General features: G+C 36.4%; 1 protein-coding gene across 4 annotated transcripts in view; it reads left to right on the plus strand.

Annotated features, from left to right (window-relative positions):
• Nucleotides 1-20,017, plus strand: part of LOC108971866 (protein CBFA2T1) — a 79,370-nt gene that overhangs the window by 41,875 nt on the left and 17,478 nt on the right. For 2 of the 4 annotated variants that reach the window (XM_018938186.1, XM_018938188.1), the window contains exon 2: nt 14,784-14,880. In XM_018938186.1, coding sequence (XP_018793731.1) covers nt 14,784-14,880 — 97 coding nt within the window. Of the gene's footprint in view, nt 1-6,807; nt 6,827-10,944; nt 11,215-14,783; nt 14,881-20,017 lie in introns of those variants that run through there. The other 2 variants (XM_018938187.1, XM_018938185.1) reach the window with 2 other exon arrangements.

Genomic DNA, 20,017 nt, shown 5'->3' on the forward strand with positions numbered 1-20,017 from the left:
CGATAAAGGCAAAAATGCATCTCAAGCCGCCAACAAAATTTGTGCAGTTCATGGACCCGATACAGTTTCCATTCCCACCGCACAACGCTGGTTTCAACGTTTTCGTTCTGGTGTAGAGGTTATTGAAGATGCGCCAAGCTCCGGTAGGCCTGTCGTCGAAAATTGCGATAAAATCGCTGAATTGGTCGAAAGAGACCGGCATAGTAGCAGACGTGGCATGAGTCATCAAACCGTTATAAAATAAAAAAAAAAAAATACCGCAAGACATATGTATGTACATATTTCGCAGCGTACACACCTTTGGTACCATTGCCGGTGCATGGCAACATCTTTGTTGCTCTTTTTCTGCCGATGCTGTTTTTATTCGGATGGTCGTTTCGATGGGACTTATAGCAGAAACAGGTAAACGCTCCTCCCTTCCTCAGTTGCCGTTCGTAGTGGGCAAAATGTGTCGAAAGTTGAGCCCGTAAAATCACCTATATTTTTTTTGTTTTCATTTGAACAATGTTGCCATTGTTCAATACGCGGACATATATAGTTTTGTATACATCGAGACTGGCAACTCTGCGTTGTGAGAGAACAATCAGCTGACACGTTTCTACCGCAAAAACACAAGTTTCCATATTTTATATTATAAAAAATTTTAATTGAAAGCATAGATGTGCTCAAAACTATATACATATGTATGTTTCTACGGTAAACCGGGCGGCCATGAGAAAGCTCGTATCAGCTGATTCGGGCTGCGGTTTTGCGGAATTCGCTGATTGCGCCCTTACGCTCACAACGACGGCCATATGTGAACGACGCCTCAACAGCATATGGTCAATGTTGTTATGTGCGCAAATACATGAGTGTGTAGTACTTAAAAGCAATCATGTCTAGCTTTTGCATCTTCTAAGAGTGTGAGTTCTTTTGTTGCGCGCTCCGATGTTGACGTAACACAAGTTAGGCATCTGTTTCATTTCTGAGCGTTGTCATTCGGCCTCTGACAATTGCTTTTGGCAGCGCTTTTGCTTTGCGTGGCGGCTGAGCGAAATGTTGCAGCTGTAATTGCGTCGAAAGCATTCCTATTATTGAAAACTGTAAATTAGCAAGTGAGCAAACCGCGCTCGCAGCAGTGCCAGCAGCGAAGCAACAAGCAGAATACGCCATGCCGTTGCAAGTGTCAGTTTGAATGGTAACAGCAGGCACAGAAATAACAACAATGCTGGCTGCAAGTATCAACCACTCCATTTGCGGGACCTGAAATTAAGCAGAAGACAGATGATGGGTGGCTTGCGTCGAACAAGTTGAACGAATGGGCGGAAGAAATATTTTAAATGTGAATACTAAAGATGCTAAGAACAAGTAGCAAATATATGAAATAATATTAAATAAATAAGGGAGGGCTAAGTTCGGGTGAAACTGAACATTTTATACACTTGTAAATTGCAAGAATCAAAGTCAGGTCAATACTTTAAGGTGTAAAATCAATCATATAAAGGAAAATCAGCCGGATATTCGAAAATCCTGATACAGGGCGGGCCAAAAGAAACCAAGGGGTGTAACTTAAAAGTGCCATTGTGTCTTGGGCAGTATGAGCAGTAGCACCGTCCTGCTGAAACTACATACCAGGTCTGTTTTCAAGAGCAGGACGTAAAAAATGTTCTATCATAAACCGATACCGCTCTCTATTTACGGTTACAGCACTTCCATCTTCATTCTCGAAGAAGTAAGGCCCAATGTCATTTTCAGATGTGATCCCACACCATACTGTACACCTGATGGCGTGTAATTGGCGTTGATGAATGGCTCTTGGATTTTGAGAACCCCAGAACCTACAGTTCTGCTTATTAACAAAGCCATTCAAATGAAAATGAGCTTCATCATTCATAATCACGATATGCTCTTTGCGTTAAAATAATTGATCTCTGATTTAAATAATAAAATTTTATTTTTCTGGTTCTCTGTTCAGTTGTGTACCTCTCCATTATAAATTCTCCAAGTGTTGTCTATATAATCTGAAAGAAAAAATATTAATAAACGAAAAAGTTATTAAACTTTTACACTCCTTGGTTTCTTTTGGCCCACCCTGTAAAAGATAAATAGGGGCTAGGCCAAGTTTTCGCTCAAATATATGTATCTATTTTAAGCAGTATTTATTATTATTTATTTTCATTGGGAGGACTCACAGATTGGCCGATATATAGGCGTACAAAGTCACTAGAAGTTCGAAAATCTGTATATTAAGTATATGGGGGCTAAAGGAAGTATTGCTTCTTGATTTGTGTAATGGAAACTGAACGAGTAGAGTGAAGTTTAAAATTTCGCCTTATGCGAGAGGTGGCGGTGTCACGCCCATCGTGTAATGCTCATGTGGTAAAATTAAATGTATCTTGGATATTTAACATTGCCCTTATATCGGGAGTGAGTGGAGTTATCCTCCGATTTCATCCATTTTCACACTGTAGAAGTTTTTATAAGATTTGTACTCAGCAAATCTGGTTCTTGTAGCTTAAGTGGTTTAGGAGATATGTACATTAAACTGTTTAGATGGCGAGGCCACGCTCACTTAAAAAAATATCCCCACAAGTGCCCCTTACTACTGCAATATGCTATACGAAATTACATTTTATATGTTAATTTAACGCTTACTTATGGCATTTTATGTGCTTTCGATTAATGGCGATTTGTGGGCGTGGCAGATTACGCCTCTCTACGAACTCGAAGTTTTTTCTGTACTAGGAAACGCACATACCAAGTTTCATCGAGATATCTCAAGTTACAGGACGGACAGTGAGACAGGCTAACGGATTTCAACTTTTCTCGTCATCCTAATCATTTATATATAAACATATATACCTTGTATTTATCTCGATTAGTTTTAGGTGATATGTACAACCGTTAGGTGAGCAAAACTATAACATTCTGTAGCAACTGGTTACAAGAGTATAAAAATATTTAATACATGCTATGTTCGCATTTATTTATTGCGTATCAAATGACAGACATATTTATCGAATTATTGTGATAGTTTTATCTGCTATCTGAAGAGATTCACACACCTTTAAAATTCGAACTTCGTTGAACGGGATCTTCTTTAGACATATTTTAAGGAACGTATTTTTATTCCTATACCAAACGCCTTTTTGAGTTGTCGTTCTCTAACAAACATTTTTTTCTTCATATTAGTTGACAATAAACTTTTTTTGATAAAAGTTCAAACAACGTTTCTTTCAAACTGTGTAAGCTGAGGAGCAAATATAATTTCCTTTGGGCTTAAAAAAATGTTCCAAAAACTTTCAGCGAGAAGTGACAAGCTAGTACCACCAATACTATAAGGTGTTTTTTGTTTTTTCATACATACATATGTAAGTATATGTAAAATTATACGTACACATGAATGTATATATGAATGTGTAATATTATTATTTCTTCTCTGATTTGCTTATTTGTATGTTGTTTAACTTTCCACCGCATTGAAACACTCTACCAATAAATAGCAAACAGAACATTCATAAATTTCACTCACAAACTCTTCAAAAAAGCAAGCAAGCTGAAGTAAAAAATGTGCCTAATCCGACAAAAATAATGTGAAAATTTAAGAAAAACAAAGACGGATGATGAAAAAGAGAACGGGAGATCTATTACTGTTGCATGACCAGCCGCTGTGGGAGAGACACCAGTTGTACTAACGTCCTAAACACACAATCCACTGCCGCCACGATTGAGTCCATTGAGGCACATGCTTCTATCATATTATAGTTAAACGGCTTGCCGTAATGACCCAGCATCAGGTGAGCATGAGGTGCTGCAACGACTTATAACGTAGGGAAATATACACGTACGCTCCCACCCAGCTCTTTCTGGATTTTGTTCTACTCTGCCTTATTTATGTATTTTGCTCTCGCTTTAATTTTGCAGTTGTTGTTGCAAAGTCGTTGTGGACAAATGTTACTCTCAGTGTATACCGACAATACCGCCAGTGACACCTGTGACCGTTCTGTGCTAGTTGCAATAGATCTTATGAACTTTACTTTGCATTGGGTTAGTAGCAGCGTAGGTTTGCTGGCAAATCTTAAAAAAATTTCACTTTTTTTAATTGCGACTTTTTTCTGCCATTTTCGTCCTTCAACGTTTTCGAAAATTGAAAAGTACGATAGCGTGTATAATTGTTGTAACAGTATCTTAAAATGTAAATTAACATAAAAACATCTTGGAAGATTTGTCCATCGATTGGAAGAACGTTCTTATAAGCAGCACGTCCACAGCAAAATTCGAATCATAATGCACGCCAACTAGTATGTTACTGGTTAAAATATTTTTGACCTGAACAGGTTACCAGTGCATATATTAAGTTTGCCACGAAGTTTGTAACACCCAGAATGAAACGACGGAGACTCTATTAATTAATCTATATCCATAGCTGAACCAATTTGGCTGAAAATTGGTGGGAAATTACTTGGCACCACGGTAAGGGCATAGGATACTATTTATCTCTTTATGTTAAAAATCAATACAAATCATAAATACAAAAATTATAATTTAAATCATAAGCATTTGTTCAAAATTCATGTAAGAATAATTTGAAAATTTTATTACATCAAAAGAATAAAGAAATGCTACATTTGTAAAAAAAAAATGACAACTCAGAAATAATGCGGAAGAACACTAATTTTCCTATGTATGCGTACTTAGTATATGAGTTATACTGATTTTTGCTCCTGATCAAGACGATCTGGACAATTTTGTCGGAGATTATGTTATTAGTTTAAGCAGTATTGATTCGGACCGTTCGGTTTCTATGGGAATAATATGCTTCAGTGAGCCGATCTGAACAATTTCTTCCAAAATTACATTATTTCTATGAACAATAACTTATACCAAATTTCGTTAATATACCTTGTCAAAAATGAAAGCTTTCCATACAAGAACTTGATTCCGATCATTCAGCTTGTATGGAAGCTATATGTTATAGTAGTCCGATATCGGCAGTTCCGACAAATGAGCAGCTTTTTGAAAGGAAAATGACGTTTACGGACAGACAGACGGACAAGGCTAAATCGACTCAGCTCAAACTTCGTGACAAACTTATAGCGGGATTCTGTAACCAGTCTCTAGTCTCTATTTGAGATATTTTGAGGTAAAATATCAATATGTGACTAGTTACTATTCACTAGACAGTCTCTAGCTTTAGTCTCAAAATATTGCCTAAAATTTGAGACCTGGCAGTAAGCAGGTCACAAAACCAAAAAGAACTCTTGTCTGCCATTTTGAATATACTGAATAGAGATTATCATAGACATTAATCGATTGTCGTTTTTTTTATATTTTGTCAGCAATTTAAACACGAAAAGGTCAAAAATAAATCTATTTTAAATAAATATATTTTTAATTTTATTGTTAATTATATTTGTTGACTATGTTATAGAAAATTTAGTATTTGTTATCGGTATAAAAACATCTCTGAATAATGAAATGTAATAGATTTTGTGACTGTCACTTACAGAATAGCAAAATCGTCTCAAGTCTCAAAAATTGTCTCTAACTTAAAATCTCAAATTTAGAGACTTGATACGGGGTCACAGCTCCGAATCGCACGGTTAATATACCCTGTTCAGGGTATCAAGTTCTTGTAGGGAAAACTTTCACATTTGATTTGAAAAAATCTATTATAATTTGAGATATATAGAAATATCGTCGAAGCATTGTAATATTTAAACGGAAACGATGAAGTATAGCCTACAATTTCAAACTGATCCTTCCTTAAAAATAATACAATTGCAATATTGAGAATGGTAGAATATAACTGCAAACAAGTAGGCAGTGAATGAATCATAACTGGCTCATAAATCATTAATCAATAACCTTGCTAGCAGACTTTTTCGTCTTTCCACAATTGAGGCCTGCTTCACAATGATGGAACCATGTTTCTATTGCCACACACCGACGTAAAAATTTTGTTTTATTCCAATTAAAGAGCACTCAAACATTCCTGACGGCACGCACATTGCACAGAGCTCTCACCTCTTTAGAGTGTCCACTGCCTTCATTATCCTCCAATTTAGCAAATCTCTTTACAAAGGTTGATTTCTCTGGTGCATTACTTTTTCCTCAAAAAGCAATGCTTTATTGGGGAATTTAACATATAAATGATTTGGAAAGATTTTTAATTTGACGGGGTGTCTTCAAATTCGGCATGGATTATTGTCCAAGGCAACGGTGCGATATCCGCAGAAACTGATCAGATTGATTGTGTTTGTGACGGGTTTTATTGGTTTTGTGGAACCGAAGTTAATTTTTTTTTCTTGCTTTAAACTTCCTTAATGCGCCCTTTTCTTTATGAATTAAAAACACGTATTCCAAACTCCTTCAATTCAGCCTAATATGAAAAAAATTAAATGAATTATGTTTAATTCGAAAAGTTTGACTAGGAGAGTGGTATATGGTATATGGTACATCCCGGAATCTGCAAACATAAATACATATATGTATAAATGCATACGAGTTCATTAATATTTTTTCAGCCTCAGAAACTCGAACAGGGCAGTAGGGCTTTAGGAAGTCAGTTTTGATAGTGCTGGGTTGTAGCATTTTTCATACTTCTGTAAAAAAGACATATCTGGAGAGACGGCATGCATTTGGACGCTTGTGTCATCATCCAAAGTGTGCGCATTGTGTGCGCTTCTGGTGAAAGGATAAAAATATGGAAAATGTGCGGTTGACAGGCTCAAAAGGACTAACATACCAATTGCACCCGTTCGCACATCTGCAGCTGAAAGATACGAACGCTATTCAAACAACGATACTGCGGATGACATCGAATGGATAAACCCTTAGGTTAATGGTATGTAACAATATTCGATTTATTTATGAAAGTTTTGAACAGTCGACATTGGTTTTTCTGAGCTCAAATGAATGTATAAAGATAGTTTTTTATTAATAATTTTAGTTATTTTTATGAAGAAGACTCTTAATTTTTACCAATTTTCATTTTATAACTGAAAGGTGTGTTTTAATTTTTAGGCTATCAAGAGCTTAGAGAAGTTAGGTTTTTAAACAAAATTGTTAACCTCAATACTTGAAATGCATAGAAAATCAGCCGAAAGCCGATTTTATAACAGCGCGAAAGTCGTTCTTCCTTTTCGCTGTTAGGCGCCAATTGGAGATTCCAAGTGTAGCCTTATTCTTCTCGACCTGGTCTTTCCAACAGATTGGAGGTCTTCCTCTTCCTCTGCTTTCCCCGGCTGGTACTACGTCCAATAATCTCTAGTAGCTCGAATGTTTTCATCCATTCGGACGGCATGATCTAGCTAGCGTAGCCACTGTCTCTTAATTTCCTGAACTACGTCAATGTTTTCGTACCTCTCGTACAGCTCAATATTCCATCCATAATTCCTTCGAAGAATCAGATGTTGTCATCGTCCAAGCCTCTGCAACATATTGTACAATGGGGATGATGAGTGATTTGTAGAGTTTGATCTTTATTCTTCGAGGGAGTTCTTGACTTCTGGTTAACACTTAATTTTTTTTCTTTCCATTTTACAACAAGAGATGACATGGTAAAAGACTTCACACACAGTTCAAGAATAACTTACTAATTTCAGTCACTGCTTCTAAACTTCAAAGGAAATTTACTTTATGAAACTCAAATTTAGAGGTCCGTTGTGTTAGCAACCATCTTTCGAAAATGTCAAATGCATATGGGAAATTTCCGGTGAAGGATACTAGAGTATCGTGCTGGCGGCAACTAGAGTATCTGAATTTGGAATAACATAAAGCTTCAATGCCAGTTGCAATTTAAGCAATCAAGATTAAAGCCAGCGGGAGAAAACTATTATTTCGCACATTTCTCTTACAGCTGTAGGTGTGCATGTCCGTGCGTGTACTTTATATCAGCAAAAGGAGGCCGAAAGAAATATGGAAGCTTGTAAATAAAATACTGGAAATCACAGTCTGCCAACGACGCCGAACAAATCCAACAACACAGCACGAAGTAAGGGCGAAAAGCCGGAAAAAGAAAAGAACATGAACAGCGAACAAAGTGTGGCAGCACTGTCGGCATCGGTAACTCCTGTCAGTGGCAGGCAAACAGGCAAACAAGCAGGCAGTCGACAACAGTTGGTGGCAAATTGCGCGCGCTTAATACTTGGCAACACTTGTGTTGGCAGCAAGCGAACACTGCAGCCAACAGAGTACGGGGTCCACACGGTCACAGTTTGTGCCACACACTGGCCTACATACATACACACCATATAGAACACTTGCGACAGAAGGCGAGGCAAAAAGTGGCAATGCATTGTTTTGCTGCGTACGCGACGGGCCCGTGCGAGTGCTTCGAGCCTGGGCTTGTGGCCGTGGCAGTCGCAGTAGTACTCGTATGCACAGCTCGTTGTGGCGCGCAATTATTTTCACAGCAATTGCCAGCGGCTGTCGTTGTCATTGTGGTGCTTTTTGTTGTTTTTATTATAGCTGCTAGAGTCTCTGTCGCTCTTGTTGTTCTTCCATTTACTCTTGTTGTTATGACTGACAGTTGCCTGTGGTTGTGCTGGCAGCTTTGTGTATCGACAGCGGGTGCGGCATGCGGCAACAGCGGTTGTGACTACGGTCTGTGCTAGTGACAGTTTCCATTTTCTTTGCTGGGAAAATGAGTCATTTTGAAGGGCATAAGTACCCACTGTAAGCAATGTATGCGCAGATATATGTATCGCAACGAAAAACATTGAAAAAATGTACCTCCTTGCCACAGGCTGCCCCAATGCGTTAAATAAGTTCTGTATTTCGTTGGTTATTTCGTTTCTCTCAGTGTTTTTCTTTTTTCTGTACATAACTATCTAGACCAAGTATTTTTTTGATTTCTTATATGTCAGAGTGGCAAGTGCTGCAGACATTTCGATTAATTCGCCAGTTTTGCAGGAGTCTTCGAAATCAATGTAATTGAGTTAAAAATTTTGAGAACATCTTTCCCAATAGGATCCTTAATTTCAGATCAGAAGCATTTAGTAATGCTTTGCTCAGACAGAATTATGTACATACATATGTATGACGCTTTTTAAGACTTAAATTTTGTAGTTACAAATTCCATATGTAATTTTGACAGTAAGTTATTATTTTCCATCATCTGCTCTATATCTCGTCTGCATCGAAGTAATAATACCCTTCACATCTGCAATTTTTTTAAGCATTGTGGTGCAGTTTTCTATCTTAAGCATATAAAAATATCTTTATCTTGATTCTGATCTGTCAGTTTAAATGACAGCTACTTGTTACGGATATATTGGTCAAATATGAACAATATATTCGGAGATTGTAGCGATGCTTTAAGAAATAATCTCTCCCAAATTTCGCGACAAAACCTTAGCAAATGAAAAGGCTTTCCAAACTATACTTGGACTTGAGTTTGATCGGCCAGTTTGTATTATCTTTAAGGTGTCTTCCACTTACTGGAATATTGTTTGCTTGTATCAAAACAAGTATATATTCTTATATTTTATAGTATTTAAAATTTGATTTATATTAGACCTTGGAAAGTTAAGTGGTAGGTTAAATTATGGCTTGCTTATCAGAAAACTATAAGAATATGAAGGGTTCTATGAGATGAGGACCGATGAAATATGTAGTAAACTTAAAATATCTCGTGTTGTTGATATCGGATTAATCGCACTTTAAGCATCACTTTTATTAGCAGATAACTTAGGTACTGTAATGCTATAGCAGGTAAATAGCTCAAGATTTATAGATAAACATATATAAAGTAAATTAACTTTTTTGTACTTTAAGTATGAACATACTTTAATGCACATAACTGCATATTCCCTGTACAAAGCACATATATTTCTCTGTATGTATGTATATGTTCGTCGTATGTATATAGTTTTCTTTACAGTAATTGCATCTACATGTCTGTATTTATGTATGTCCATATGTGTGTTGTTGTTTTTGCTGTCACTGCAGTTGTCGCTGATGTTTCAGCACCACAAAGAAGAGAAAATTATGTGCGCTGCTGCTGCTGCCAAAACCAGCCCCACTGCCAGAACAATTGCTAAGCATCAACGATGCCATACACTTTGTGTTGTTATTGCAGCAGGTTGTCAACAACAGCTGACACCGCACACTCCCTAACACAAACAGACAGACGACAACGCACATGCTCCTTCAGCATTCGCTTTCACAAAGGGAATCCCCTACTACCATTTCATGGATTCCAGTTGCTTGTGCCATTGTTTTGAGCTTTTTCCCCTTCACTGCTGTAACTGAGCCAAACTTCGTTTCTACAATACTAACGAACCAGCAGTACGGCAATGTAGCCGCTCTACAGAAATGAGAGGAAAGAAATCCTTAATTGTTATCCTTAGATTTACTTACATATTTCGTTTTTTGCTTACCCTGACTCTCTTTCAATTTTCTGTGTTGTTGATGTATGGAGTAGTACTGCTAGTTAGTTGAGCTGAACTGGTAGTTGGTATTGTTGGAAGAAGTTTAGTGTGGTATTCAGTGAAGAGGAGTGAATGGGAATGTTCTTGTCTGCTTGTCTGTCAGAACTGCACTTGTTGGAGCTAGATAAGATGAGGATTCGCGCTAAACGGCACTTTACACAACAAAACAACCAAAATATTGAAAGAGAGTGTGGATTACTGAATGATAGATTTCACAGATTGCGACACGCCACGTCATACGTGAAAGAATGAGAAGAGGTCGCACTGTATAATTGTCAAACTTTCCTAGAAATTATAAAAATAAAACTTGTTTCTTTTAATGTCGTCGTGACGTCGGGATTTGTCTTTTCGACATATGTACATATTATGTATGTTCATATTTTAAATTCCTGAGCCACGGAGGTAATATGTTGTTTACAAATAGCAAGGCAGAAAATTGTTTTACCCGCGTAATTATAATCAAAAAAAAAAAAAAAAATGAATACTTATTTCTCTGACCAGTCGGCCGAAGCAAAATATCAAGAAGGAGCCTAAACATTTTAATAAATATGGGCTCGCATGTTAGATAAGAGCAGTGTGTTAAATATTTCATAGCAAATATCTCGTATACTAGTAACGGCTGTGGAGAAACAGACGCGTCGTGTCCGCATGTTTTCAATGGACCGGTACAGGGGAAATTGAGATGGGGTGACAGATGCAACTGACACAAGTGGCATCAATTGGAAACTCATTGAGACAAAACAGTTGTGCACTCTTAAACAAATCTGCGAAACCTCTTAAAGCAACAGACAACAACAATGTATGTATGTTTAATATTCTAGTTTACATGCATGCATACTATGTACTTTTAAGTTGGTATGTGACATAAACGCAGTTTAGTAGTCTTTCGGAAATATGGAACAATTAAATGTATTAAATAACAAACTATAAGCTAGAAGAAGTATAAACATCGTATGCTGTACTTTTATCGGACGGACTTGTATTATATCTTTAAGCATACTTTAGAAGAAAAACCTTCAACTGGAAGGCGAGGTTTCTAAAAGAAAAAGACAAGTGCGTTCGCGATAGTAACTGAGAGAATAGTGCATTGTTTTATCATAAATATGTATAAAATCATATTTTAGCGATGAATGAGATTATAATCTATACCGCATTTCAACGAGGAAGTGAGTAGGATTGGTCCCTTTGTATGGCAGCTGTATGCTTTAGGGGTCGGATTTGAACAAATTTGTCGGAGATTGTAGCGCTGAATGAGATAATTTTTTGAAGATATCTTGTCAAATAAAATAGCAAGCACTTAATTCTGAGCAAACGAGCAGAATTTTGAGGAGAAAAGGACATGTGCAAGTTTAAAATCGATGTTTCAAAAACTGAAGGACTAGTTCGAGTATATACAGACAGATGGTCGGATGGACTGACAGAAGGACATGGCTAAGTCGACTTAACTCATCATGCTGTTATAGGGGTTTCGACTTTCAATTCTAAGTGTTAAAAACTTCATGACAAACTTAGTAAACTTTCTGCTAAAAAATGGGAAAGTTCTTACTATATAATCATCGTATAAATTGTGAGAGTGTATTTCTCGTTTTAATTTCGTTAAAGAATTTTCTTAAACAATTTGTTGATTTCAAAAATAAATAAAATCGCAATTTCGTTAGATTTGTGGTACTTGATTTGAACTTTCTCATCACAACTTCTGAAAATTATACCCTGTTTATTTCAATCGGCCACAAACGTCAGCTCCTTATGTCTAATCCCATTCATCGACCACACGTGCTACATTATTTGATTCGTTTAGTTAAAGGAAACGAAAAGGTTCTATGTAAGTACATACTTACATACATATGTATAAGTTTGTGTGTTCGTAAAAGTAGAATAAATAATGTTATTGTTTTGCAATTTGCTGATATCGCAGTTGCAGGTGTACACGTAAATAGCAACTTTTTTGTACATTTGATATTTTACATAATGCCTTTTTGTGGCTTCCGGATTTTCGCTCACATTGTTTTCATGTATGTCATACATTCCAAGTATCTAAGTAGACAATACACTGATAATTTTCAGCTTTACAACTCAACTGCAGCTGTGTACCCACCTCCCCCCTGCCATGCCGTTGCCTACGTACAAAAATGTGGCGCTACAGCTCTTTGGCCATCAGTCAGTCCGCCAGACACTCTGTCATTCTCAATTGCCGGCAGCCAAGGTGATTTTTAAGCAATTTATGAATGCAGGTGTTACTTTTCCAATCGGCGTAAAAGACGAAAAAGGTTGAAAAAACACAGCAACACAGAACGGTGAATGTAGAGAGGAGAGATGAGACCAGCGGAAAATGTTTTTCTCGCAGTTGTGCGCTTCACCATTCACCATTCACCATTACCCAAATATACATACATATGAATTTGCGCTCACACTTATCTGCCGCCCACCGCACTCCAGCTGCAGCGCAGTTGTTAACTGGTCGTAGAATCTGGCAAGATACATACATATACTTCTATTAGAAACATGTAAATCTGTGCGTAGCTTTTGCTGACAACACTTGTTTTAATGCTTCGTATTGTTGATGTCAGCTGTTTTAATTGATGCTGTTTGCTTTATGTTGTTGCAGTTGTAGTCGTGTTGTTGTTGTTTATTTGTGCTGCTGATTTTTTAGCAATCATGTCTAGTAGGGACTGTTGCTCCTCATTCAATGACTGAATGCTGATTTCATCGCAGGCATCGTTTATTTTAATCAGTCAGCAGCAGTTTGGCTAGTGGACAGCCAAAGGCAGTCCAAGAGAGCAGTAGATGGAGGCTTGGAAAGAGGCATTCACCAGCTGCCGCCAGCACTTACATATTTTTACATACATTAATATGCAGGAAAATAGCATAGCAACGCTTCAACAACTCACTCCGGACCGACATGAACTCTGCCCACTGCTCCCAGTGGATATTTATTTTGTCGATGCAGATGTTTTTCCTTTCATTTTCATTGGAGAGCATAATTTGCGTACCGCGGTTGGAACCCCGCACAAATTATCCCCAAGGGGGTAAAATCACCTTTTCTCTTTATGGTCGATCATAACTTTACAATCAGTATGCATATGTACGTGCCCTGTGCCCAAAAAGTAAGGTGACATTTGAATTTTAACTGCGCGCAAGGATTTGGAGAATTATTTTTTTTAGGTTGGTAGTACTGTCCTTAGTGTTTGAGATACGTGTCGTTTTGTGAGCTGCTAAAAGTGAGTTTTTCGTTTTTTGCGATGYCGAAATTTGTTGAGCAAAGAATTTGCATTAAATGATCATTCCGCCAAAAACTCAACACATATCGTTCCGCAATCCCGTATTCACCTGATCTGGCGCCGTGCGAATTCGGGGACACCGTTTTTATACGATAGAGGAGATTTAAGCCGCAGCGAAGACGGAACTAAAGGCCATCCCGGAAAGTGACTACAACCACTGTTTCGAAGATTGGAAAATCCGTTGGCATAATGTACTAAATCTAGTGGGGATTACTTTGAAGGGGATAAAATTGATTTGGAAGAATAAATAAAGAATTTTCAAAATAAATACAATGTCATCTTATTTTTTGGGCACAGTTATATACACAACGTGAGACTGTACCAAAGCTATTTCATAGGTTATTAACGCACTAACTTCATTAGTGCAAACTAATGCCATTCTCCTTTGCGGAACCGACTATATTGGTTTTGCAACTGTAATAACACTGTCTAATACAATATTGCAAGCTCCTCAGTTTTTGTCTTCGTACGAAGTATTATCAGCGTCTCTTTTAGCTCACGAATAGTTCTCGGTACTGATTTGCATGTCAGATAGCAATTTTAGTAAAATTATTTTACTATTAGAACCCCTTCGAAAGCGTAATTGTACTGTGGGAAAAGTATCATTTGTCATCAAACGAGATTGTGTATAACTATAGTATTTATTTAGAAAATCTAAATATAACGGGCTACTTGAATCAGGGTTATAAATACCTAAACTAAAATCAAATAGTAAATAAAATCAAGAAAACTGAAATAAATTCCATGGGATACACTTAAAATATCGGAATACCAAATACCGACAAGTCAGAACACCGAAAAATGAAAATATCGACAAACCAAAATGCCGACATGCGAAAAATATTTTATCTTGTGTGCCCTATTTTCTATCAAAGCACAGAAAGAAAATTCTACAGAAAAGGTTATGATCCTGAGCGTGTTCGTGGCCGGAGGCCTAAGGCTGGAGGACCTCGAACGAACAACGCCACCTTTTCTTGATTTGTCGGTGTTTCATTTGTCGGTATTTTATTGTCGGAATTCTAAATTTCGAGATTTTGGTTGTCGGCGTTATACACCCAACATCGAAATAATAATGATTTTTTGCTTGCAGATGGCTCTTGACGGCAAGACGATAATTAAAGAAGAAATTACTGATAAGGACGTCTATGAGGCTGCTGCATCCAATAATTCTAGTCGACGGAACAAAGGTTCGTATGACGTTAATGTAAACAATCCAATCAACACTCAAATTTTCCACTTTTGATGCCTCCACCTCTTACTATATCCTATCAAACGTTTTCTTAAGATTCTAATGCTTTGGTAAACGATACATCTACAAAGAAAATTTTGTTAATGAGGTTTCATAAATTTTTTTTTTATACCTACGCTATTGCTACGATCTCTTAGCTATCTCCGCACTATTTTTTTATCCCCATTACTTTCACTAGAGCTCAAATAAGACAACAAAGTCGGTACAATTTTGATATTTAATTAGCTTTCGTTAGTTTATTGAAAAGTTTGCAAGAGTTTTGACAGTTTCACATCTATTGTGACCTAAAAATACGATCCAAAGCAATGTGGAATTTAATAACTATTGTGAATTGAAAATACCTTCCGATCCGTTTGCTATCGTATGTTATAATGCCAATCACCACATACGATTGACATATCACGTAATTTTTTTTCGTATGTTTGATGGTTACTGAAGAACTTCTGCTCAAGCTTCTCTAAATAAGATCAACGCCAGTAACTTATGCAAGACCTTACTTAACTGAATTCTCTTAACTAAATATTACAGTGTTTCCATGATCTTACTAAATCGTATCTGAAATTCCTATGAATATAACGCCGATTAATTTGCCCATCGTCAGGCATTATTCTTATCGATTTTATTACATTATTCATTGGTTTGAAATCTATGAAAAATCCGGTTAGGATTATGGTTTAATACATAAGATGTTCCGAATAGAGTGTGAAATAAATAAAAACCGAAGAAGGAAAGTTAACCATATTGAATATATTTATTTATTTAATATCAAGTTTAACTAAAGTAAAAAAAAATTATTAAAAACGACTTGATGCTTGATTGTCCAACGGGTTAAATATTCTTGTTGAATCATTTACGACCATAAAAACGCATTACGCCAATGAAAAGCTTCAATTGCCAAATGTAGTTGTGGGAAAAGATGGAAATAACAGGACACGTGATTGTAAATATTAAACGGAACAAGAAAAAACGTTAACTTCAGTTGCACCTAAGCTAAATACCCCTCACAGGTGCATTTATATTAGTAACTACGTGTTTAGTTTGTACGCAAGCTATATGCTATAATTAACCGATCTGAACCATTTCTTCGGAAATTACATTGTTGTCTTAAAGAATAATCTATACCAAATTTCGTGAATATATCTTGTTAAATGTGAAAGTTTTCCATATAAGAACTTGTGTCCGCTATATGTTATAGTGGGCCGATATTGGCAGTTCCGACAAATGAGCAGCTTCTTGAAGAGAAAATGACGTTTACAAAATTTCAAAATGATATCTTAAAACCTTAGGGACTAGTTCGTATATATGTATACTGACAGACGGACATGGCTAAATCGACTCAGCTCAACATACTGATCATTTATATATTACTTTATAGTCTCCGACGCTTTCTTCTGGGTGTCACAAACTTCGTGGCAAACTTAATATACATATGTACCCTGTTCAGGGTATAAAATTAAATAATGCTCTTCCACAGCTTAAGAAACCCGAGCACAAGCACTGTTTCTAGCGCAACACTATATTATATCATAACAGATGAAGAGGTCCATACAAATTTACTGTTTTCATATGGTACATTCATACATATGTATGTACATATATCTGCATGGTTTTTTATGAATAGCAACATGATGAGAATTTTGCAGAAAACACAATTACGTAGCAATAAAGACTACATAGACAATGACAAAGCCCAAGAAAACCAACGAGGGATTATTTATGTTGCATTTCTATTCCGAATTGTTTGGAAAAGCTCTCGCTGCCCACTCCACCGAACACTTCCGGCTCTGCTGGGAACGCAAACAGGTGTCTGTGAGTTGTGTCATGCAATTTCTAAGAAAATACATGAACTGGAAAAATACACTCATTCACCTTATTCGCCCCAATCATCCATTCAGCACTTATTTAGTCAACAGAGCAAAGAATATTGCTTTATGATGGTGGTGGAAAGGTTATACATGTAAGAGTTAACATATGTAATTTTATTTGTTTAAGAAAATGTTGGTAACAAATTTGCAGTTGCCAGCCAAAGATTAATACATAGATGAAGCATTTCCATAAAACCAAACATTGATAAATTTATATTTGCTAGCTTTAATACAACTTGAGCTTCGTTTGAAACAAAGTCATATAATATTTAAATATGTTACTATTCAATTGGACGTTCTGCCTCATTAACAGTGCATTATGTTTTAAAATACAAACTATTCTTTGTTGAAAAAATTTCAAAATCATTTAATATTATAAACAAAACTACAAATATATACATTCAAATCAAACGTAATGAAGAACTCGAAAAAGCACGAAACGACGACATTTTGTTCCATTGGCTAACCGTAAGAAAGTCTGCAACTACATACAGTTGAAGGTATTTAGTTAGGCGTAATGGAGGCAAACTCAATACCTATAAAGCGAGACTACTTTCTACTAAGCATGCGGATGCAGCTATTTCATTATACCAGTCGTCTATTTTGTGAAAACATTTCCCTAAAATTGTTTGGATGTTCCACATTGGCTGATAAAATTCAGTTCCCTTCTAGTTCTCTCGACATTAGTCTGGCGAAAACTGGGAAGTAAAGAAGAAAGTGCCTAGATGCTTCCACCTGATATAACTAGGCACCATGGTATGAGGGAGTAGCAAAAGTGACCATTCACAGTACTTTCCTACCTCCTAAGTGTACGGTCACAACAAAACCATCATGGCAAAATCTGTTGAGTAATTCCACCCTTACGGTCGAAACGGGTAGCGCGAAACAAAAAACGCTGTAATAAAAATTTATATGTTATACTACTACAGTTTTATTTATACATATATACTATTTTCAACTTTGATTATAGATTGCTGTTTATTGCTTTTAACAAAAAATTAAATTATACCATAATGATGCAGATTAAATATGGTATATTTTAAACGCCTTAATTAACTTTTTAAGCTTAGTATCCAGTTCTCAAGAAATGTAAAAACTTCATATAAAACAAGTAGGAAATGCTAAGTTCGGGTGTCACCGAACATTTTATACTCTCGCATGATAAAGTGATAATCGAGATTTCATTATCCGTCATTTACATATTTCTTTATTTTGCTGTAAATTAATTAGATTAGATCAATTTGTGTACTTTGAGTATTGAATTGTATTTTCATTAATTTTAATTGCATTGAAAAGTTATAGCCCGATCACGACAATTCTTCCACAAGGGATACCTTAGCTCAAATACCGTATTTGTGTAAAGTTTTATTCCGCTATCRTCATTGGTTCCTAATGTATATATTATACAGAGAAGGCATCAGATGGAATTCAAAATAGTGTTATATTTAAGAAGGCATGGTTGTGAACCGATTTCACCCATATATATCGTACATGTCTATACACATCTAGATGTGTATAAGAGACAGATATGGAACTGCCTGAAAGAAACGACTCTTTAGAGTTTGGTTCACATAGCTTTCTGAGATATGAACAAAAAACTTAGTAGGGGGCGGGGCCACGCCCACTTTTCCAAAAAAGTACGTCCAAATATGCCCCTCCCTAGTGAGATCCTTTGTGCCAAATTTCACTTTCATATCTTTATTTATGGCTTAGTTATGACACTTTATAAGTTTTCGATTTCCGCCATTTTGTGGGCGTGGCAGTGGGCTGATTTTACCCAACTTCGAACTTAACCTTCCTATGGAGCCGAGAAATACATGTACTAAATTTCATCATGATATCTCAATTTTTACTCAAGTTACAGCTTGCACGGACGGACGAACAGACGGACGGACAACCGGATTTCAACTCTACTCGTCACTCTGATCACTTTGGTATATATAACCCTATATCTGACTCTTTCAATTTTAGTACTTACGAACAACTGTTATGTGAACAAAACTATAATACTCTCTTTAGCGAGAGTATAATAAAAATAATTACAACAAATACAAAAAATTACAGTCTGTTGGAGCACTCCGCCGGTAATCAGGAGATTGAGCGTTTGAGATCCTACCTCAGTATTAAGCATTTAATGATGGAAATATGTAGAATGTTTTATTGGCCACTTGTTACATACAAAAAATTACCATATTGTCATAAAGTTCTAGATTAAGTTTTTACGTATAGTCTATAAGAAGTATAAATTATTTGCATCGTTATACAAGGTGTTTTCCAAAGTAAACAGGACTTAAAAAAAACATAACAAATGGTTTTTCGGCAAAATCCATTTATTTTATTCAAAATAGTATCCTTCTGCCTCAATATAGCTTTTTGCACGGTCCAAAAGCATGTAGAAGGAGGAGTGTTTTAGCTCGTTTTCCGGTATGACCGCCAGTATGCCGGTGCCAGCCTTTTGAATGGCCTCTACGTCTGCATAACGCTTTCCTTTAATGGGCAAATGCTTTTTTCCGGAAAGGAAGAAGGCGCATGGCGCCATATCAGGTGAATACCAGGAGTGGCTAATGATTCAATTGTGATTTCGTCCATGATAATCGTCCTTCGAATGTTAGATTCTGAGCAATTTTTGGTCGTCAGTCAATTTGTGCGGAACAAACTGTGCACACACCTTTCGTAAGCCTAAATGTTCGGTTAAAATGCGATAAATCGATGTTTTGGAGATCTTTCAATGGAATTTCCGGTGATCACGGATTTTGATATGCCCACATGTTCATCGTCATTTATGTCCTCATGACCACTTTGAAAAGGTTGAAACTACTAGTGCACTCTGCTACGGGATAGGCAATCATCGCTATAAACTTGTTTCATCAGTTAAAACTTTCGGTAAATGTTTTACCAATTTAAAAAGAAAAAAAGTTATGTTGGCTCTTTTTTCGAATCAATGAAATGTCATGAAATTCTCATTGGACAATCGATAAAGATAGCAGGAGGCGCTAGATTCAAAAAGTCCTGTTTACTTTAGAAAACGCCTTCTAATATAAAATACGGTATATTTATTTCGTTTCTAAAAAGTAGTTTAAAATTATCTTGCGCAACCTTGTTAAGCCCTGCTCAATAGCAAAACTAACAAGAAATTTGAATGTTTATACTCTCGCAACAATGTTGCTAAAGAGAGTATTATAGTTTTGTTCACATAACGGTTGTTTGTAA

This window comes from Bactrocera latifrons, unplaced genomic scaffold (assembly GCF_001853355.1).
Source record: "Bactrocera latifrons isolate USDA-ARS-PBARC rearing strain unplaced genomic scaffold, ASM185335v1 scaffold_360, whole genome shotgun sequence".
Taxonomy (NCBI): domain Eukaryota; kingdom Metazoa; phylum Arthropoda; class Insecta; order Diptera; family Tephritidae; genus Bactrocera; species Bactrocera latifrons.